At 57.4% G+C, this 22,562-nt stretch overlaps 1 protein-coding gene across 1 annotated transcript; it reads right to left on the reverse strand.

Annotated features, from left to right (window-relative positions):
* Nucleotides 1-1,766: 1,766 nt before the first annotated feature.
* FADS3 (fatty acid desaturase 3) lies at nucleotides 1,767-17,818 on the reverse strand. The gene is made up of 12 exons (XM_068554082.1): nucleotides 17,432-17,818; nucleotides 7,782-7,892; nucleotides 7,088-7,285; nucleotides 6,592-6,693; nucleotides 6,338-6,460; nucleotides 6,013-6,073; nucleotides 5,361-5,437; nucleotides 4,760-4,857; nucleotides 4,305-4,401; nucleotides 4,089-4,168; nucleotides 3,778-3,903; nucleotides 1,767-2,090 (listed from the first exon to the last, which is right to left on the reverse strand). Exons 1-12 carry the CDS (start codon nucleotides 17,636-17,638, stop codon nucleotides 2,039-2,041), a joined length of 1,332 nt encoding a protein of 443 aa, XP_068410183.1. The 5' UTR covers nucleotides 17,639-17,818; the 3' UTR covers nucleotides 1,767-2,038.
* Between the last annotated feature and the right edge of the window lie 4,744 nt (nucleotides 17,819-22,562).

Below are 22,562 nucleotides of genomic sequence, written 5' to 3' on the forward strand. Positions count from 1 at the left end.
AAGTTACTAGGCAACTACCCATTTGCAGTTGTGAGGGCACACTGCCCTCAGCCACCACCAGGGGCAGCACGGAGCTCAGCCCGCCCCACACTGGTGCAGATACTCCAGGTACCTCTGGGGGGCGTTGCGGGCTCAGCGTTCCCGCTGGGTGGGCACCCGCTGTCCCTGAGTCTAGTGTATTAGCATTTCCCTGATAAGGGCATCAGAGTCACTGCAGGAAAGGCACTGACCATCTGCCCAGGGGGATTGCCATCCCAGGGCCCACAAGGCACCAGGAGTCAGCAGGTGACCACAGGAAGGGGGACTCCCACAAAGAGAACAGCCTGTGCAGGGGCCCTGGACGTGCGACTTGCCCTGGACACAAAGATTTGCTCTCAGGGCAGGAAGTACCTTTCAAGGACAAAACGGGCTTGGAGGCAGCCAAGTGCTTTTCTCAGGTGAGCGCAGGTGATGGCCCCAGGGCCATGGACTCTGTGCAGAACATTTTAAAAATAAATGTCTAAGCCCTATTGCTGGAGCCCCTAAGCAAAGAGCCCTCTACTTAACATCCATTTTTTTATTTTATTTTTTTCAAAGCATCCCTTTGATCTTCCATCACCCTAGGAGGTCATACTATTACTCAAAGAGATTGCATAACTTCCCCAAGGTCACAGCCTAGAGTCCAGGCAGAGGCAGGTCTTTCCCTTGGCTGCCTGATTCCAGAGAAGAGGGGGTGGAAGCTGCGTGGAGAGGGTCAGGGTGGGGCTGGGTGGTCCCTGGAAAGACTGGACAAGAGTTGCAGTACCTGCACCTCTTCCACCTCCTGTAGGGAACCCAGTCCGGGGCCATGGGAGCCCAAACAAAGAGTGGGGAGCAATCCTGCAGCTGGTGGGGAGATTCCGGCTCCCACTCCAGAAAGTCCCTCAGAGAAATTCTAGCTCAGCATTTCAATTTTTTTTTTTTTAAGCTGCTGCTGACATTTCTTCAAGTGAAATCTTCTACTCAGCTTGGAGCTGCTGAAGTGTGTGTGTACTGGGAGCGGAGGGAGCCCTTCTTCCCACCTTCAGGAAGCCCCAAGAGGCAACTCAAATCCCTCCCCAGAAGTGTCCAAACACCACAGGCCCAGGCCAACCACACCCATCTTCCAGATGAGGAGCCCAAGGCTTATTAGTGAAGGACAGCGCTGTGCTCTCAGACTCTAGGGGCGGAAACAGCCCCTTCCCCGGGGTCCCGCCTGAATGGTTCACTGCAGGCAAGCACCTGGCCCCGGGCAGGCACTGGGGAGATCCGGGATCACCTCCTGTAGGCCACTGAGCATGGTCAGCTGCACCTCCACAGGTGTGATGCCAAGTGTGGGTCTGAGATCAGCAGGGGGCCCGCTGCCCGTGGGCCTCTGAGGCCCCTCAGCGCTGAGGCTGAGGCTGCAAGAAGCCAGTGCAGATCCAGGACAGGGGTGCCTCTTGTGCCCCCCGGGGGCGCCTGCAGACATGGCACTCAGCCCTGAGTCCCCGTCTGCCGCCAGCCCCTGTCCCACTGGGCAAAGGAGTAAAGTGAGGTGAGCCCAGCGTGATCTGCCAAGGTTGCTGGTGAGTGGGTGAAGAACAGGAAGGGACCAGGCCCTCAGGTGATCCGAGCCCAAGGCAGATGCCAGCTCCCTGACCCAGAGCGGAGGGGAACTCGGAAAGCCGCCGTCCACCACTACCCCCTCGCCCCGCCAAGACCCTGATGGCCCAAGGATCTGAACTCCAGCTCCAAAATTCATGCAAATTCAATACTCTAGTCCATAATGCATCTGGGTTTGTTTTTATATAAAAATAACCTTTTTCCCTAAATTTTTGCGCTAGGAAAACATGCCATGCTCACCGTGTGGCTTTATATACCATGCCCCCAGCCCCGGTCCCGTGGGGTCTAGAGCCGTGGCCTGAGGGTTGTGGAGCAGGCAGGGAGGGGGCCCAGGATGGCGGGCAGGGTCCTCAGGCTGAGGCAGGGCAAGGTGGGGGCAGGTGGGGGAGCCCGTCTGGGTGGCTGGGTGGCGCTGGGGCCCTGGGTGCCGCTGCCTTCACTGGTGGAGGTAGGCTTCCAGCCACATGTTGCCAGACTTCTTCAGGGACCTGGGAGGCGGGGGGGGGGGGGCGGGGGGCAGGAAGAGGTAAGGGACTCAAGTGCAAATATTAACCCCCTCCCCCCACGATGATGACTGTGAGTAGAGATATCCCCGTTCCCTGGTGAGCCCCTGTCCCCTGGGGCAGGCAGCTGGGTGGGGCTGGAGCGGGGCATTGTGAGAGGAGGCTACACTCTCATTAACTGGAGCGGGACCTAGACCTTGAGTCGGGAGAGGGGGCAGCCAAGGCCAAGTCCAGGCAGGAACCAGGGTGGGCCTGTCTCTCCTTCACCCAGCTCTCTCTGTTGCTTCCTCCTGCTGAGCCCCGCGACCCAGAGATTTGTAAGCCTTGGAATCTGCCCACCAGGAGCCTGACATCAGGCAGAGGAACCAGAAACATCAAGAACTTGCTAGGAAACCCTGTGCCAGGTGTCCTAAACGGGCCATGCCAAGTGGCAGGGGCCCCAAGGATTGGGCTGGGAAGGGCCATGAAGGAGAAGTAGGCGGGACTTCCCTGGTGGCGCAGTGGTTAAGAATCTGCCTGCCAATGCAGGGGACACGGGTTTGAGCCCTGGTCCAGGAAGATCCCACATGCCGCGAGCAACTAAGTCAGTGCGCCATAACTACTGAGCCTGCGCTCTAGAGCCCACAAGCCACGACTACTGAAGACCGCGCACCTAGAGCCCGTGATCGCAACAATAGAAGCCACCACAATGAGAAGCCCGCGCACTGCAACGAAGAGTAGCCCCCGCTCACCGCAACTAGAGGAAGCCCATGCGCAGCAACAAAGACCCAACACAGCCAAAAATTAATTAAAAAAAAAAAAAGGAGAAGTAGGTGTTCCAACACCAGTATAGAAGGAAGGGCATCCAAATAAAGGGAACAGCATGTGCTAAGGCACAGAAGTGGAAGAGCTCTGGCTGAGAATCTGGCCTCTGTTCCCCACTGCCAAGGCTAGCATCAGGGCCAAGCCAGGTCATCCCTGGACGGCTGCAGGAACCCCCACTCTGCTCTTTCTGCCCCATCAGTACATTCCCACAGTCAGAGCATCTTTCCAAAATCGTGCCGCTCCTCCACTCAGCAACTCTCCCACACACCGAGCACACTCCTGCCTCAGGGCCTTTGCACGGCTATTCCCTTGCCCCAAATATTCTTCCCCTAGATGTCTCCATGGCCAGCCCTCTCCCCTCCTCCCTGCCTTGCTCACACGTTGCCTTCTTAATACCACCCTGCCACCTCACTAAAAACTGCAACCCTGCATGGCACCACCCAGTCCCTCTCCTGCCCCCACCCTCAGGTTTTGTGGTTTTGTGGTTTTTTGCCGAAGCACCTCTCGCCTTCTCATATTTTCTGTAATTTACTTATTTTAACTGCCTTTTTTCTGTTTTCCCCGCTCGGATGTCAGCTCCTGGAAGGCAGGGATGTCAGCCTGTTTTGCTCACTGATGTATTTGTAGCACCAAGGACAGGGCCTGGGCCTATGGTAGGTGCTCCCTAAACCCTGGCTACGTGGGCGGACACTGGGAAGGGAGGTCACGGGCTGAGGGCAGAAAGGCCGATCGGAAAGGCCTTGGATGCCAGCTTCTACAGAGGAGCCCACGTGAGCTCAGAGAGCCGGGTGGGTGCTCAGGACGGGGCTGACCAGGCCGAGGGTGGGCAGGGGCCCCCAGGGAGCCACCGTGAGCAGAGAACCCTTACCCGATGATGTCCACCAGGGCGGTGAGGAAGGGCTTCACCTCGTAGCTGAGGCCGTGCTTGGCGCACAGGGCCTTGACCAGCGGGGCCACCCTGCGGTAGTTGTGCCTCGGCATCGTGGGGAAGAGGCTGGGGGCAGGGAGAGCGTGTGCTGGCACCCCCCGTCCACCCATCACCCCCCGGGCCCAGCTCACCACCTCTCCCGGGCCCTCCGGGAAATCCAGGGCTCACGTCTCGGCCTCCCTGGGGGAAGACTGGACAGAGAGGCTCAGGCCTCACTCCCACCCCCGTGGGCCCCCGGGGCCTGCGCTCACTGGTGCTCAATCTGGAAGTTGAGGTGTCCGCTGAACCAGTCAAGGAAGAGAGAGGGCTCCACGTTGCAGGTGGCTGCCAGCTGCCGGGAGTGGGCGGGGCACAAGTGAGGGGGCTGGCACGGAGCCCGACCCCGTGGCAGCCCCATCAGCGCCCCCATGCCTCTCCGCTGGGACCCCACCCCCACCCCCAGGACGGACCCCGCCTCTGCTGCCCACCTGAGAGCTGGCCCAGTCCCGGTGCTTCTCGTGGCCGATCTCCTTGGGGATGTGGTTCATCTGCGTGATCCACACGAACCAGTGGCTCTCCAGGACCCTGTGAGGGGAGGCTCAGGCACTACTACCCCATGTCCAGCTGACCGCGGGCTTCAGCTTCCCCATCTGTACTATGGCACTGCGGCAACCCCTCCCCGCTAGTGTTTAAAGCAGCTGAGTGGTGCAGGGGCCATTGCCAGGCTGAACCCAGAGTTGCCCTACTCAAGAGGGGGGACACCCCCGGGGCCGCGTGTGAGCCAGGCCGCTTCCCTGAGGCCTGCCACCCCCAGGATCTTGCCACTCAACAACCCAGGGAGACAGTACTGTCCCCATTCTGCAGATGGGGACATGGAGGGTCAGGGGCCCCTGCCGCCTGTGTGTGAACTCCCCATACCCCACCATGCCAAACCTGGCCATACCTGACAGCCACAAAGAGGAACAGCGCCCCAGGAACACCGTAGAAGGGAATGTAGGACAAGAGGAAGCGGGCGTAGAAGCTGGCGGCCCAGAGCAAGTCCTGTAGAGGAGGGAGGTGGAGGGCAGAGGCCTCGAGGCAGCCGGGAAGGGGAGCTGGGTCATCCACCTTTGGCTTGATGTGCCTCGGACGGGCACGTCACCGCCCCTCTCTGGGCCTGGGTGTCTCAGCCAAGTAAGTGGATAGGGTCCTTGCCCTGCCAGCCTCAGGGGGCTGACCATGGAGGTGAAGGTGCTGTGCAGGGGCGTGGGCTGAGGGAAGCCTTGCCCGGGAGACAAATGCCTGGCAGAGTGGGCCCAGTGGATCCCTAGCCCCAGGGAGGACACCCCACCGTGAGAGACCCACAGCACGCCCTGTGCATACACCCACTCTCCCCCTGCAACCACACACAAGCACACACTCACTCCCCTTGCGTGGGTGCACATGAATACCGTACCATCACAAGCACATCTGTTTGCGTTGGTTGAGAGGGGCTGCCCCCTGACGCCCCACCTCCTGCCACCACAGCTGTACGCCCAGGGGACCCGGGCAGGGCCCCCACTCACCGTCCACTGCATGCACACCAGCATGTACGCCAGGTTTTCCACCTCGAAGTTCACCAGGGTGAGCAGCGGCGGGCCGACTGCAAGGAGGGGCGTGAGAGGGCTCAGGGGTGGGGCGGGGTCACTGAGCAGGCCGGGCACAGGGATGGGGGAGGGGCTCTGTTCCTCCAGGAACGCCAGCGGCACTTGGTGCTGGTCCCATCCTGCTGGGATGAGCCCGCATCACCCACAGGGCCTGGTCCTCACTCATTCCCTCCGTGTCTGAGCCTCTCCAGGCTGGTCCTCGCCGCGCCACCTCCTGTGCCTCTGCAGCAGGTCGGCACCAGCCTTATACATCCGCGCCCTTCAATCCTCACCTTGTTGCCCCAACGATTGCCCTAGAGCTCTGGATCGCCCTGAGGTGAGGGTAGGAAGGAACTCTGAAAGCTCCAGGCAAGGCTGTGGTTGTTTCCTTCTGCCGGAAGGTACCCCAGGCAGAGGGGAGGGCTGGGGCAAAGGCCTGGCGATGGAGGTCGGCATGGGCTGCAGGCTAGGGTGACCAGAGAGAGGTCGGGAGAGACCTGGAGGTGCTGTGCTGATGGGGCTGGAAGCCGTCAGGTGGACCGTGCAGGCCCCGGCATGGCCCCCACCCCCAGGGAGACAAGCGGACACTCACTCAGGAAGAAGTACAGGTGCTGGTGGTTGTAGGGTAAGTATCTGCGCTTCTTCTTGCCGTACTGTGGGGACAGGCAGCCGTTGGGGAGGGCGGCTCTCCAGGCCCTCCTTGTCCCGGGCAGGGTCAGGGGGCCGGCTGGGGCCCAGGGGCCAAGGCAACTCTGGATTCTAACCAACCGGGAAAGGGGGAAGGGGTACCCCCAGAGCAGGGGCTCAGCCTGGAGCTACAGTTGGGGGCTGGGTCAGGGGCTGGGCCACAGCGGGGGGTTCAGGGACTACCAGTTCCCCTCTACTGCAGGCCCAACCCGAGCGTGTCCCCCATGCACCTCGACGGACGACTCCCCCAGAAGGAAGACGGGCGCCACGGTCACATCCGGGTCCTTGTGGAAGATGTTGGGCTTGGCGTGGTGCTGGAAGTGGCGGAAGTTCCACCAGTGGGCAGAGAAGCCCTGCAGGGGAGGGGGCTCTCAGGAGTGGGGCAAGGCCACGCCCCCTCTCCATGGCAACGGCACACTTGCGCAGACCCAGTGCGGCCTCCCCACCAAGCCCCTGGCTGCCCACCACCCGCCCCCAGCCTCACCTTCAGCTGCCCCATCACAAACTGCTGGGCCACGTGGTTCCACCGGGACTTCCTGAAGATGGAGGTGTGGCCCAGGTCGTGCTGCAGACACCAGCTCTGGGCCTGGGGAGACGCAGGGTCAGGAGCCGAGGCAGGGAGCCGCCTGGGGCCCAACCCTGGGCCCCGGCCAGCCCTCCCAGCTCGCAGGGCACCCCAAAGCTGGCACTCCACTCTAGACCCTAGTAGGCCAGTTTCCTCGGGAGGTCCAGGGGCTGCGGGTCTGTCATGGAGCTGTAGGCGGCAGCCGTCCAGCTCCCAGCCGTGGGCTCTCTCTGGGCTTATTAAGTAAAGAGCTTCCTTCGCGTATTTAAACTGCAGCTTGACCCCCAGATACACACTTATGGGACTGGTCATTCCTTCATTCATTCATTCAGCAAATATGTCCCCAGTGTCCATGTGTGCCGGGCCCTGTGTCTGCTGGTCAGTTTAGGTGGCTGCAAGATAGTGCTGGGGTCACCTGGGAGACGGCCAGGATGAGGGCGGCGAGGGTGCTGGGCACCCAGCCGGGGCCGAGGAGGTAGACGATGAGCCAGGCGAGCAGCTCCATGGCCAGGATGTGGCCCAGCAGGAAAGCGAAGAAGGTGGGCTTGGCCTCAAACAGCTTCATGTCCTCGACCGCCTGGCGCAGGGCTCGGAAGTCCTCGATCAGCTGGGCCTGCCACAGCGGAGCGGCTGGTCAGCCGAGGAAGCGAGGGAGGCCCCAGGCGTCCCCGGAAGCCCCCCCAACAGCCACTCCTCCCAGTGTCAGACCCAGTGGGTCTGTGGCCGAAGGGGATGGAGGGACGAGAGTGCCCAGCCTGGGGTGTGAGCTGGGCTGCTGGCTGGCGGCAAAGGCTCCTCCGCCACCCACAAAGGGTGTGGGGTACCTGAGAAGCAGGGAAAACCGCAAGAGTGCAGCTCATCAAAATTCTCATCATAGATGGGGATGCAGGGCCCAGAGCAGGGAAGGGGCTTGCCTGGGGTTCCCCAGCAAATGCTGGCGCAGGTGTCCCTACAGCTCTGCCTACAACTGTCTGCCCAGGAAGGGATGGCAGACCCAGCCTTGGCCCCAGGGCCCCTTGGGATAATTCGAATGAAGCTGCTACTGGCAATGCCTTCCGTCCCCTCCAGCCCCCCACTGGGGGCTTAGCCTCCACCAGGGCCCTGCTCACATTCTGGGGCCCATCCTGGCTGGGCTCCTCCGGGGCCAGCTCTCCAATCAGCAGGGGCTGCAGGAACTTGCGCACAAAATTGAGGTCCTGGTGGAAGGCGTGGAAGGCATCCTGAAGGAGAGTAGACAGTCAGGTGGACAGACAGACCGCTGGAGTAGCACCCAGAGGCAGCAGGCAGAAACAAAGTGGAAGGGCTGTCTATGGAAGGGCAGAGCAGACAGACACAGACAGGCAGGCAGGCAGGCAGTCAGCTGGTTTTTCAGCAGTCACAGAAATAGGACCACGGGTCAGCCTTGCCTGTGAGCCCTCCCTGGTCCTCCCCAGGCCTTGGGTGCCCCAACGGACATCCCTCGCCTGCCAGGCTCCAGCTGTTTCACGCCACCATGGGGCCCTTCCCCAAATTTGGTTGGGTATTTTAAAATCTGGATTTACAGGGGACTTCCCTGGTGGTCCAGTGGGTAAGACTCCGTGCTCCCAATGCAGGGGGCCCGGGATCGATCCCTGGTTGGAGGAACTAGATCCCACATGCCTGGCGCAACTAAGAGCCCGCGTGCCACAACTAAGAGCCCGCGTGCCGCAACTAAGACCCGGCGCAGCCACAATAAATAGATAAATAAATAAAATTTTAAAAAGTCTGGATTGGGACTTCCCTGGTGGCGCAGTGGTTAAGAATCCGCCTGCCAATGCAGGGGACACGTGTTCAAGCCCTGGTCCGGGAAGATCCCACATGTCGCGGAGCAACTAAGCCCGTGCGCCACAACTACTGAGCCTGCGCTCTAGAGCCAACGAGCCACAACTACTGAAGTCCGCACGCCTAGAGCCTGTGCTCTGCAACAAGAGAAGCCACCGCAATGAGAAGCCCGCACACCGCAACAAAGAGTAGCCCCCGCTCGCTGCAACTAGAGAAAGCCCGGGCGCAGCAACAAAGACCCAACGCAGCCAAAAATAAATAAATAAATTAATTAATTTTAAAAAATAAATCAGGATTTACAGAAAGTTCTCCCTGGAAGACTCTGATTCCTTTCCTGAAAGGGTTTGACTTTTCCAAAAAGATCACTGGAAAGCTTTCTTGAAATCATATGCTTTTCTACTGGGTCACAAATATCAGATTAATCAGCTTTCACAAACACAAGCAGCGGGTAAAATGTGGGTGAGGAAACTTGTAATTGACGACCACTGGGCCACCGGGAGAAAAAAAATCAGTCGAGGACCACAGAGCCCGAAGACGCTCGAACAGTTAAACTCATCTGATTTTAAAAGCAGGAGTGGAAAATATAAGTTTTTTAAACAGTAAGTTAAATAAACAATCTAACATTCCTGTGATTCTCTGTAATGGGGGCGGGGTGCGAAGCAGGAGAAGGGGTTGGAGGAAGACAGCGACCCCAGGAAAGATAAAGGGCTGTGGAAAGGGGCCGGTCAGGAAGTGACCCCCACCTCTAGCAGCGGGCAGTTCTGAAGTGTGAGTAAACTTGAGCTTCACGCTTGGGACTCACTCAGTCTTCCTGATCTAGCCCTGGCGTCACTGGCTCATTGTTGTTCACAGCTCTGCAACCAGTTTTTATCTTTGCACTTTCAGAGGCTCTGTCTGAGGGAGCCAACCCCCAGCCGGCCAGCAGCCTGAACTGTGGAAGCAGTGCCTGGAGTAGTGGCGGGTCCCCTTGGGCCGGGGAAGGTGACTGCTGGCTGCTAACGAGCCTAGCAGCGTCTGGTGGGTGCTAAAACAGCAGGGCCCCTGTACTCACTCCAGGACATCCCACACCGTCCCATCCCCGGGGCCAGAAACACCTCAGGCCCCTCCAGCCCCCACCTAAAGGCCACCCCTGCAGGATTCACCCAAGGGGTCCCCTTTCCTGCTCTCTTACTGGCCCAGGGCAGTCTGAGGACCTGGGGGCTCAGAGGATGTAGCTTCTGGGATAACCTAGGCCCTTGGGAAGGCTGACTTGGGGCCCCTCCCTGGAGCTCATAATAGGGGAAGGGGTTGTATAGGTCCAGACCTCACCCTCACCAGGGAAGAGCCTTGATGGAGGGGCAGCACCCCTGGGAGGGGGGGGGAGGGGAGGCTGGCCCCACAGGAAGCTGCCCTGGGCGCTGGCCTACTGGGGAGCGGGGGGAGTGGCACGGGCAGGGGAGCCAAGAGGAAGACTGCTCTTGTGCGTGGTTGACCCCGCTCACTGTGACCTTGAGCGAGTCTGTTCTCCTGCCTGGAACTAGGCAAATCCAGGGGGCAAATCAAAGGGGCGCGCCTCCAGGGCCTTTCGGGCTCTGGACTATAGAGCGTTACGTTTTTTTTCTTTTTAATTATAGTCAAACACACATAAAATTGACCGTCTTCACCATTTTTTTAAAAATAAGATATGTGAGGTACATCCTTAACTTTTTTTTTTTAATTTTATTTATTTATTTATTTTATTTATGGCTGTGTTGGGTCTTCGTTTCTATGCGAGGGCTTTCTCTAGTTGCGGCAAGTGGGGGCCACTCTTCATCGCGGCGCGCGGGCCTCTCACTATCGCGGCCTCTCTTGTTGCGGAGCACAGGCTCCAGACACGCAGGCTCTAGAGCATGGGCTCAGTAATTGTGGTGCACGGGCCTAGTTGCTCCGCAGCATGTGGGATCTTCCCAGACCAGGGCTCGAACCCTTGTCCCCTGCATTGGCAGGCAGATCCTCAACCACTGCGCCACCAGGGAAGCCCCTTCACCATTTTGAAGTGTACAGTTCAGTGGCATTAAGTGTACTCACACTGTTGGGCAACCATCACCGCCATCCATCTCCAAAACTTTTTCATCTTCCCCAATTGAAACTCTGTCCCCATGAAACCCTAGCTCACCATTTCCACCTCCCCCAGCCTCTGGAAACCACCGTGCTGCTTTCTGTCTCTATGAATTGACTCATAGAAACTTCCCTGGCGGTCCAGTGGTTAAGACTCTGCGCTTCCACTGCAGCGGGCACGGGTTCCACCCCTGGTCAGGGAACTAAGATCCCACCAGTTTCGAGGTGCGGCCAAAAAAAAAAAGAATTGACTCGTAGAAGACGAATCATACAGTATTTGTCCTTTTGTGACTGACTTGTCACTTAGCATAATGTCTTCAAGTTTCCTCCATGTGTGGCATGTCAGAATTTCCTTCCTTTTTAAGGCTGAACGAGCGTTGACTCTGATTACCTCTTGTTTTCTTTGACACCCCCCTGGTGGCACACAGAGCCCACATGCGCACAGAGGCACACGGCATGCTCACAACGAGTGTGACACCAGAGGTGCACACGTGTCACGGAAGTGCAGTGCCTTAAGCATGCGCCTCCACACGCGCAGACACCACCACAGACCCACGAAGGCTCCCAGACACGCTTGGGAATCCGCGCACAGGCAAGGCCACAAGAACACCTAGACAGACAGACCCAGCCTGGCACACACGCAAACTCACAGAGCAGCTGTGTGTACTGTGGCTACGGCCCCAGGCTTTCCTCCCTCCCAGCCCCGCTCTCTCACAACCTCTGTGTCTGTTCTGGGGCCACCCCAGCGCCCGGCGGACCTCAGATGCTCCAGGGCCATGCTGAGGAGCTGTGGGAGCCGCTCTCCCTCCCCGACTCCTTTCCCTTTGTCCTGATTCACCCAAGCCAGGCCTGGAAATACCCTGAGGGAGGACAGAGCCAGGCTTGCCCGAGGGACCCCCAGCCAGGCATGTCCTTTGCACTGAGGAGGGAAGGTGTGAGCCCCCTCAGGTCCGGGCAGGGACATCCCAGAGGTCGTGGACAAGCCTTCAGCTGGTGGGTGGGAATGCGCGGGGCTGTGGCAGGTCCTCGGATAGCAGCTCGGGTTCCTGGGGCTGGGTGGGCACTGCTGAGCCTACGCTTCTTGTGGTCTGAGTACCAACAAGGTGGGTCCCTGGCCGTAGACCAAAACCTCAGCAAACAGCTTTTTCTGGAACATTGGCTGGGGCCATGTGACTCAGTCCTCTTTGGCCTCTGCTTAAGGATTCAGGAGCTGGGCAGAAGACTCAGGGAGGTTGAGCCACTTACCCAAGGTCACACAGCTCCATTTGATGGAGGTTGGAGCAGAACTTGGTCTGACTGTAAAACTGTGCTTGTGGCCACTCGGCAGTAGCCCCAGGGTGGCCAGTCCCGGTCAGAGGGGAGGCAGTGGGTCTCCTAGGTGTGGGGAAGGGGCCCTCATCGTGAGGCTGGTCACCATCCCGAGTAGCCAAGGATCCGACTGCTCGGAGACCGGGCTGTGGGGGTCAGGATGGTGGTCCTGGTGTTTCTGGGGCTGCACTGACCAAGTTGCAGTGTACTGGAGGAGGCCCCACCCCTGATGCGCCTGGAAACGTCCTCCCAGGGGCATAGGTGTAAACTCTGCGACCCTCCCCCACGGGAGTGGCAATTGAGGCCTCTCACTAGTTCTCGGAACAGAGTTGGGTGAAACTTTTAGAATTAAAACGATGTCTCTAAACATAAGCTGCGGTTGGCAGGGACAGGCCCTTGTTCACAGCGGCGGCCTCAGAGCCCTGCACAGCGCAGGGGCAGGATGGCAGGGGTGAATAAGTGGACAAGGAGCTCACAAGTCAGGGGTCTGAACCATTTTGCCCGCGAGGGGACAGAGGCTCTGGCCTGCCCAGGTCAGAGTTTGTAGTGGCAGAGCTGGGATTTGAATCCAGGTCTATCTTCTGTGATGTCCCTGCTCTCCCAGGACAGAGCTCCCACCCAGCCTTGCTTCAGTTCCTGGAAGCCTCAGAGTGGCTCCTGCCCTGCCCCCAGCCCCGCCTTGAACTCCAGGTAGCAGCTGGTTAAGGGTGGGAGTGGGGAGACTTAGGAGCCAGCCTGCAAGGGATGGAATCTGAGCCGCCACTTATGAGCCGAGCCCTGGAGCCACAGACAAGGTCGCACCCCCTCTCCATCCTATATTTTGTCAGTAAATCAGGAACCACAAATACCCATCTCGTGGAGCTGCTGGGAGGACTGAGTCAGTGCAGGCAGAGCACTTAGAAGGGGCCTGGCGTCCAGTGAGATTCGGGCCCGCAGGCCTGAGGCAGGAGGGCGGAGGTGCGCCCTGCCGGTCACGTCCTGGCCAGCCTGAGGCTAGGAAACAGGAGGGGCTGGCAGCCTCCTTCCACCCCAGAGATAAGGTAGGGACGGGGAGCATTTCTGGTCACTTCTCCAAAGAATCTGGAATGTTCCAGATCAGGAAGGGGGTAGAGCAGGGAAGGAAGCATGGCTGCTGGGGGTTCAGGTGGTCTGGGTCTGCTCCTCTTAACCTCGGCTCAGGAGGCAGCAGTGGGTTGTGAGGACGGGGGAGTGGACACACCCAGGAATTTCTTCCTCCCTCCCTCCCTCTCCTGGGTGGGAAGATAAAGCAGGATCTCACGCCCAGGTCAGACGCTCCTTCCCATCCTCTCCCTGGGTCTCCTCACAGGAGGCCAATGGGGAGGCACTATCAGTATCCCCATTTTATAGATGAGGAAACTGAGGCCAAAGGGCACACAGCCCTGAACATGAGCATCAACTCCCGCTGGAGCAGCAGAGCCCAGCTCAAGGACGGATGTCCTCAGGAAGTTGCCCCTGTCCCCCCAGCACCCCTGGTGTCCCTGGTGACAGGTGTGGTGGTGGTGGTAGGGGTTCCTCCATCCAGCACCCTTGGCCTCACAGGTGTCACTGACCCAGCAGTGGCCTGAAGTGGCCAGGCCCTCTGGCCCCGGGTCCTCTCTCCACCACTGAGGTCTGGCTCTTTCCCGCTGCTGTTTCCTGAGAAACCCGTGGCTGCCGCTTGGGCATCCTTGGGAGGAAATGCAGAGGGACTGCCAGGGTGCTTAGTATACTAGCATCCCCACCCCTGCTCCCCAAGTTCCTGCCCAGCACCATATGATCCGACGCCTCCTCCAGGGCACTGCCATCCCCCTCTCTCCCCACCAGGGGCCTGGGTGGGTGGGGACATTGCAGAAAACACCCACAGAGCCCAGAGAGGTCACACTTCACGGGGAGTGGCCCTTAGGCAGCTTTCAAGGCAGCTGGCGTGGTAAGCGGAAGCAGAGTACGGGCTCTGGAGCCAGGTTGTCTGAGTTCCTGGCCAGCCCCTCTCTCCGGCCCCACCCTCGCTCCAGAGCCTCAGATCTGCCCAGACCTGCCCCTCCCCAACTCCCAGATACAAACCCCATCCTCCAAGCCCAAGGACAAAGGCCCTGCCCTTTGAGGGTTCCAAGAAGGTCCCTTCAAATCACCCATATTCAACCTCAGTCTCCTCATCTGCAAAATGGGCTAACGCTAGGACTACCTCTGAAGTTTGTTTTCTCAAGACCACACTGAGCTAAATCCTAATGGTTCCTGTTGGTGTGCCTGAGCCCACAGCATCACTTGCCCCCTGCCCTGGACATACCTGCACGCCAGGGCCCAGATGAATGGCCACCTCTTCCAAGTGGCCTCCCCTGGGGAGGGCAGGTCCCCACCATCTCTTCTCTTAATGCCTCCCCCTTCTCCTAGGAGGCTCTGCCTTCCCCCTCCTCATTAGGGATCTGTTTAAATGTATATCAGATTCCCCTGGCTTCCCTGCTCTGCCCTTCACGCTCGCCTTAGAATAAAACAAAAGTCCTGCTTCCCCTGCTACCTCTGGACCACACTGCCTGCCCTTCTCCTCACTGCTGTGCTCCAGCCACGCTGACAGCTGATAGCCTTGCTGTTCCTTAAATGCACGGAGTACAGTCCCACCGCTGAGCCTTTGCCCTAGCTGGTCCCTCTGCCAAGGAACATCCTCCTAGCAGATTTTTTTTTTTTTTTTTGTGCAGCATGTGGATTCTTAGTTCCCCGACCAGGGATCGAACCCGTGCTCCCTGCAGCGGAAGAGTGGAGTCCTAACCACTGGACTGCCAGGGAAGTCCCTCCTAGCACATTTTTTGTTCACAGCTGTATCTTCAGAGGTTAGAACAGGGTTTGGCACGTAGGATATGCTCGTTGCATATCTGCTGTTGGATTTAATGATTTGATAATTGAAGAATGAATGAATGAATGAAATAAACAGCTAAGTGGCAGTGGAGCAGGTGGTTACGAGCATGGGCTGTGGATTCAAATCCCAGACCCGTCACTTAATTTCCAGTCACTATGCCTCTCTGAGTCTGTTTTCTCATCTGTAAAATGGAAATAGCAGTAACAGTACCTGTCCCACAGAGGTATCGTGAGGATTCAAAGAGGGAGTATCTATAAATCAAGCACTGAATTCGGAGCCTGGCACATAGTAGGTGCTCGGCGCCCAGCCCTGTTAAACTCATGACCAGCAGCGGCTGGGCCTCACCCCTCCATGGCTGGCTCCACTAGTCTCAGGCCGCCTATGACTCTTAGACAAACCTGGCCCAAGGCCCAGAGCACTCTCCCCAGGGTACCCGGCTTTGTATCCCAGGATGGCCACAGACTGACTTCACGGCGCAGGAACTCTGGGCATTTCCTGGCAGGAAGGCTTTTGTGGCGTGAACAGGAGAACAGCTGATGGGCAGCAGGGGCTGCTAAAAGGTGGCTGCGGGAACAGAGCCCGGCAAGATGGCTGCCCCACCCCCACCTGTGTTCCAGGGCCGGGGATGGCGTGCCTGGGGTCTGGGCTGGACCACACAGGGCACTGGGGTGATCTGATCCCTGCTCTGCCCTGTGGGCCCACCACAGACAAAGACTGGGGTCCCCCAACCCCAGCCTCCTCACAGCCCCTTTGGCCTGAACAGACCAGGTATTTCTGGCAACTCCAGCCCAGTGTTTGGGGCCTCGGGGAAGCTAAGAGATGGCCTGACATCATGTCCTGTTACAGCCGTGAATGAACCAGACAAGGTCACCCAGCAAAGAGGTGGCTATGCCATGGCTGTCCACTGCACTCTACAGTCTGCAGGGCACACTCACACTTATCAGCTGGCAACATACACTGACCAGGAACAACTACACGGCAGCTCTGGGGCCAGGGAGTTGAGAAGGCACAGTCCCGCCCTCATCCGGCTCACTGTCTGGCCCAGCTGTCCCCACTTTACAGATGAGGAAACTGAGGTTCAGAGGAGTGACATGCCTGGCTCCAGGTCCCTGAGAGCCTCCAATGGCAGAGCCGGGACCTGGCCCCAGGGAACGGACAGAGTGTTTTAATGGAAATGGGAAAACAGACCTTACTGGTGACGAATCAGTGAGAAAACTGTCAAGTGGGGTCTAAGGGTCTAGAGCTAAATGGGGTTCCCACACGGGAGGGCCCCCAGCGCAGACCTGGGCACCAAGCAGGAAAAAACGATTCGTAAATATTCTCCATCGTCTTCCTCTTGCCAGCCTCCATCCCGTCCGACAGGTCAGAGGTTGAAAACAGGCCAGAGTAGCCACCCCCAGCATCCTGGAGGGGTGGCCAGGGCTCAGCCAGGCTGAGGGGGGAGGGGCTGTGGCACCTCACGCCCCCCACGCCCTGGCAGCAACGCACACATGTATAACCACGCACACAAACACATGCCTCGTTCGCACATGTACAGGCCTAACACGGCCACACACTCCCTGGCCCACAGTCAGCTCCAACTCCGTGGCCACCGCCGGGCCGCTCAGCACCACCCACAAGGCTTTCTCAGTCAGCTTCTAGAGTTTCAGGAGGTTTCTGACCCTAACCTCTCAGCTTCCTGGGGAAGTGAGGAAGAGACACTTCTCCCCTTAAAAGAGTCCCGGGAAGGTTGCCCAAGCCATGGGAGAAGGCAGTGGGCAGACAGCAGATGTTTCTGGCAACAGGGGCACTGACCCTCCTGCGACGGGACACAATCGCTTTTGTTATCTAAAGTTCCGCCAGTTAGGGATTCATCCCTTGGAATCTTGAAGACCTTCCTGGTACCCAGCGTGACCAGCCTAGAATTTTGGGTGGTCAAGGACAGAGTGTCATGGCCCCGAGTCCTATTGTCCAGATGGGGGACTGCGGGAAAAGGGTCTGGTGAGGAGTCTCATCCCGATGCTGCTCTGCCAGACGGTCCCACTGGACAGGCCACATTCCTCCTTGACCAAAACATGTCTGAACATGGCTGGAAAGGGGAAGCTGGGGTCCACAGGGGCCAGCCTGTTCCTGGGGTGAATGTGCTTCCCAAAGAGGCCCACCCAGCCTGACTAGCAAAATTCTCCCACATGCAGCTGTTAGCCCAGGAGAGGTGAGTCACGGCTCCTCAGAGCCATTTACAGCAGCAGCTCTTGGGAAAGCCACAGACCTCTAGGCCTCGCTCAAGTTTTGCTGCCCAGCCTCCAGCCTCTGATGGCACATCCTTGCCAGCCCCTGGGGAACCCGCCCTACCTCTGGCTTCCAGCAAGCGCTCAGCATGAGGAGCCTGGTCTGGGAGAGCCAGCACTGAGAGGAGGAACGTCAGAGCATCAGGGAGCCCCCTCACCAAGGGCCAGTGCTTTCTGCCATGACACACCCACCTCTGAGAGCCCCTTCCTCCCGCACAGATCTGCTCCAGCCCAGCCCTGCTCCACTGCCGGGGGTATGGGTCCTCCATGCTGATGTGGTCTCCTTACTCCACATCAGGCCCCGGCTAGTACATCCCAACTCTGGGTCCCCAGCCGGGAGGTCAAAGGTCAGCGAGGGTAGGAAGGATGCTAAGGCCCCGCCGGTGGAGCAGGGCACGGTGCCCACGAGCAGGCCCCGGCGAGCGCTGGGCTCTACCCCGCCAGCGGTGGGCGGCCTTACCGTGGCGTCCTCGGCGCCGTGGTGGCCGATGAGGCGGCTGCCCCCCGGGTGCCGCTGTGCCCAGCGGCTGATGTCGTAGACGCGACGCTCGATGACCAGCCACTTGTCGCCTGGCAGGTTGTGCGGGCGGATCTGCTCCCAGCGGAAGGTGGGCAGCGGCGCCCCCAGCTGCGCAGGTCCCCCTCCGGGCTCCCCGACGCCGCCCATGACTGCGTGCAAAAGTCCTCGCGAAGCCGGGACCTCGCCGAGCGAGACCCCTTGAGGAGCGAGGCCGCGTTCAAAGACCTCCTCCGCCGCCACCCGCTGCTCCGCGGCCCCGCCCTGCCGCTGCGGCCGCCGTACGAGCGTGCGCCGGGCTGTCTGCGGGCAACTTTTCACTCCCTTATAATCGCGCTGACAGCGCTCGCCTCGCCCCTCCCCGCACCCCGGCCCCCGCCGCCGCCCCGTGCCCGCCCCAATCCCGGCGCAGCGCCTTGGCCCCCATTGGCTGCGCCGCGCTCTGGCGGGGCTGGCGGGGAGGGCCGTGTCGAGGCTGACGCGCCCCGCCCGCGAGGCTCCGCGGCCACCACACCCTGGCCTGCGGGGGGCACCGTCCGCAGCCCGGCTTGCGCTCGGCGGGGCGGGGCCGGAGGGACGGAAACCCCACGGCCGGCGTCCGCCGCGCCCTCGGGGGTCCGGTCCGCGCCCAGTGGGGCCCAGAACAAGAGTCTGCGAAGAATGGGCTTCCCGCTGCGCCTCCTAGAACGTTAAACCCTGAGCGCTCAGAGGTGGGGACACTACCTAGGGGTGACCGTAAACAGCTCTCAAACCGTGGGTCCCCAGAATCGGCTCAGCGAGGCCCCTCCATCGGGACTGAGGTTACTGGCCTGACCGCCCTCCCCCCGCCCCCGCCCCGGACCATCTATGGAAGTCGGTGGTCTTCCTGCCTTTGGAGCTGCAGGGTCGGTGACGCCTCGGGATGGCCATTGGGACAGAAGGGGACCAGAGTGGGGAGTGGGGTGTTGTCAGTCACCGGATGTGTTTGCTCTACTGGCTGGCTTGCTCGGTACAGTACCCTTGCCTATTTTTTACTTAAATTCCTTCTGAGAGTGTAGGTTGCTCCCCTACACTTTGTAATTTTTTTGAGACAAAGGTACGTGTTCTTAAAAGTTAAGAATTCACACCTAACGCCGAATGAACTCAGGCTAAGGTTATGCTACAGGGCAGGAAGTGTCAAACTTGAGTGCACGTCAGAATCACCAGAGGGCCTGTCAAGACACTGACCGCTGGGCTCAGCAGGTCTGCTTTGGGGGCAGAGGATTGTGTTTTAACAAGTTCCCAGGTGATGCTGATGTGGTGAGGCGGATGTCCTGGTTTGGGGAACACACTTTGAGAACCCTAAGTAGAGTTCTCTGATGTGCTAAAATTTTATTTTCGTTTAACACTTTGTAGGAAATCATTGTCACTAATATTTGTGGGACAGGTTGGGCAGGATCCAAAGAAGGGCTTGAGGGGTCGTGTGGGTTCTCCTTGGTACCAGGAGCACCTGCATTCGGTTGCCAGGACAACCAGTAAGGCCTTGTCGCCAGCACAGCTGTGGGCGGCCTGAGCCCTCTCCACTGAGGCGTCCTTGAACCCCCTCCCTGAGCATGTTTGGGGATAGAGGAATGTGGTTGGCAGCTAAGGCTGGAGGTGACGGCAGATGCCCCTGCCCCCACCACGTTCACACATGGGCACAAGGATGGAGGAGGCGTGGCCCTCACCCTGTCTTCAGCAGCCATCAGTGGTCAGTTGCTGACACCTGACCCGTTCCCTGGGCCCCAGCCTGGTGTCAGCTCATGTGAGGTAGTGGGGAATTGAGTGGGTTAGAACCTTCACTCGCCCCAGCTGCCCCCAGAGAGATGAGGCAGATGAAGGCCCTCATAGGATCCCCTTGGAGGTAAAGCAAGGACAGGGCTCAGGGCCAGGCCATTGCCTCCAGCTACTTCATCCCGACAGGGGGAGAGAGATGGCTGAACCCTCCTGCCACCTGGAGTTGAGTGGCTGAAAGCCCGAACGATGTCACCGCCCCAGAGCCCAACCAGCAGCTTCCCACATTTCTCTGCAGGCCTTGGGGACTTCCATAGCCTCTCTGGGCTTCAAACCAGTGGGGCTGGCAACTTTCCTGGAGTCAGGGGCCCTGGGGAAACTAGGGATTGCATTGTTTCCAAACCCCCATCAGGGCAGCGAGGCCCCTCAGGCTACTTGGAAAGAGAGAGGGACTACTTGACATTCCTGAGCTGCCAAGGGGCCACTGTCAGGGCTTTGGGTTTAGGCAGGGGGAGGGGGAAGTATCCAAAAGGCAAGGGAGGGTCTGGCCAACTGATGCATTTTTTTGGGGGGGCACATGAGGTTTGAAGAGAACCCCTGTCCCAGCCCCTGGCTGGGCTTCTCCACGAGCTGCTACACAGCCTCTTGGACACACTGAAGTCTCCACACCCCTACGGTGCCACCAGCCACTGTCCTGGGGCCAAATGATGTTTGTGTAGGCCGTGTAGGGGCTACGGTGGCCCAGTCGGGCAAATTTCCGAAAAAGTCTGGGCCTACCAGAAAAAGCAGTCACAAAGCCCAGGCGTTTGTTCTCCAGCAGACACGCAAAGTGGACCCAAGTCAGAGCTTTGCGATTTGGCTTTGAGTTAAAGCTCACCACTTTTCGAGCTTGGTTATTAGGCCCTAGACACAACTCCTCAGTGAAGAGTTATTATTCATTACTCAAGAGCCCTAGCAGCCACGAAAGACTCTCCCTGGAGGCATCACTATGATGGTACAGTAGAGCTCCTTAGAATACCCCGTAGGAAGAAAAAAGAGGCTGTGTACAAATGGCCAATGGGCATATGAAAAGATGCTCAACATCACTAATCTCAGAGAAATGCAAATGAAAACTACAATGAAGGGGCCTTCCCTGGTGGCACAGTGGTTAAGAATCCGCCTGTCAATGCAGGGGACACGGGTTCGAGCCCTGGTCTGGGAGGATCCCACATGCCATGGAGCAACTAAGCCTGTGCGCCACAACTACTGAGCCTGTGCTCTAGAGCCCGCGAGCCGCAACTACTGAGCCCACGTGCCGCAACTACTGAGGCCCGTGCGCCTAGAGCCCGTGCTCCACAACGAGGGAAGCCACTGCAATAAGAAGCCTGTGGACCACAACGAAGAGTAGCCCCTGCTCAGTGCAACTAGAGAGAGCCGGCACGCAGCAACAAAGACGCAAAGCAGCCAAAAATAAATAAAATAAGTAAATTTATATAAATAAATAAATAAATAAATATATGGTAGGAACTGTGTTTTATACAAAAGAAAAAAAAAGATACATGCACCCCTATGTTCATAGCAGCACTATTCACAATAGCCAAGACATGGAAACAACCTAAATGTCCATTGGCAGATGAATGGATAAAGAAGATGTGGTATGTATATACAATGGAATACTACTCAGCCATAAAAAAGAATGAAATACTGCCATTTGCAGCAACATGGATGCAACTAGCAATTACCATGCTAAGTGAAGTAAGAAAGACAAAGACAAATACCATATGATATCACTTATATGTGGAATCTAAAATATGACACAAATGAACCTACCTACAAAACAGAAACAAAATCAGGGACATAGAGAATAGATTGGTGGTTGCCGAGGGGTGGGAGAGGGTAGGAGTGGAAAAGTCTGGGATTAGTAAATGCAAACTGGTATATATAGAATGCATAAACAGTAGGATAAGGTCCTACTGTATAGCACAGAGAACTATTGAATATACTCAATATCCTGTGATAAACCATAATGGAAAAGAATATGAACAAGAATGTGTATATATGTATAAATGAGTCACTTTGCTGTACAGCAGTAATTAACACAACATTGGAATTCAACTATACTTCAATTAAGAAAAAACAAGATATCACACAGCCATTAGGACGGCTATTATCAAAAAACACCAGTGAAACAAGTGTTGGCAAGGATATGGAGATATTGGAACCCTTGTACACTATTGGTGGCATTGTAAAATGGTGCATCTGCTATGGAAGACAGTATGAAGTTTCCTCAGAAAATTAAAAATAGAACTACTATATGGGGGCTTCCCTGCTGGTGCAGTGGTTAAGAATCCGCCTGCCAATGCAGGGGACACGGGTTCGAGCCCTGGTCAGGGAAGATCCCACATGCCACGGAGCAACTAAGCCTGTGCACCACAACTACTAAGCCTGCACTCTAGAGCCCGCGAGCCACAACTACTGAGCCCACGTGCCACAACTACTGAAGCCTGCGTGCCTGGAGCCCGTGCTCCACAAGAGAAGCCATCGCAATGAGAAGCCCGCACACCTCAATGAAGAGTAGCCGCTGCTCGCCTCAACTAGAGAAAAGCCCGCGTACAGCAACGAAGACCCAATGCAGCCACAAATAAATAAATAAATAATAATTTTTTTTTTAAAAAAAGAACTACTATATCATCTAGCAATCCCACCTCTAAATTTCCAAAAGAATTGAAAGCAGTGTCTCAAACAGGTATCTGTACTTCCATGTTCATAGCAGCATTATTCACAATAGCCAAGAGGTAGAAGCAACCCAAATGTCCATCAACAGAGGATGGATAAACAAAATGTGGTCTATGAATACAATGGAATATTATTCAGCGTTAAAAAGGAAGGAAATCCTGTCTCAGGCTACAACACAGATGAACCTTGAGGACGTTATGCTCAGTAAAATAAGCCAGTCATAAAAAGACAAATACTGCATGATTTCACTTATATAAAATCTCTAAAGTAGTTATAGAATGGCGGTGGCCAGGGGTGGGGGAGGGGATTTGTTTAATGGGTACACAGTTTCAGATTTGCAAGATAAAATAGTGCTGGAGATCTGTTTCACAACAATGCAAATATACTTAACATTACTGAACTATACGATGAAAAATTGCTAAGATGGTAAACTTTGTGGGTTTTCACCACAATAAAATAAATGGGAAAAAAAAAAGAGAAAGAGTGGGGCTGCAAAGGTCATTTAGTCTGATATTCCCAACTCAAAGATGAGAAAACTGAAGCCCAGAGAGGAGTGACTTGCCCAGGTACACAACCCTGGCAGGACCAAATCAGTACAGGCTTGGCAGATGGTAAAATGTGACACAGC

Source organism: Eschrichtius robustus, chromosome 11 (assembly GCF_028021215.1).
Source record: "Eschrichtius robustus isolate mEscRob2 chromosome 11, mEscRob2.pri, whole genome shotgun sequence".
NCBI classification, from domain to species: Eukaryota; Metazoa; Chordata; class Mammalia; order Artiodactyla; family Eschrichtiidae; genus Eschrichtius; species Eschrichtius robustus.

Excerpts from the sequence above, each read along its gene's own strand:
- FADS3 (XM_068554082.1), bottom strand. The coding sequence starts at position 17,638 with ATGGGCGGCGTCGGGGAGCCCGGAGGGGGACCTGCGCAGCTGGGGGCG. Across the intron at positions 4,858-5,360 it reads TGGTGTGCATGCAGTGGACG|GACTTGCTCTGGGCCGCCAG; the intron begins GTGAGTGGGGGC and ends CCTCCTCTACAG. Across the intron at positions 4,169-4,304 it reads GGGACTGGGCCAGCTCTCAG|CTGGCAGCCACCTGCAACGT; the intron begins GTGGGCAGCAGA and ends CACTCCCGGCAG.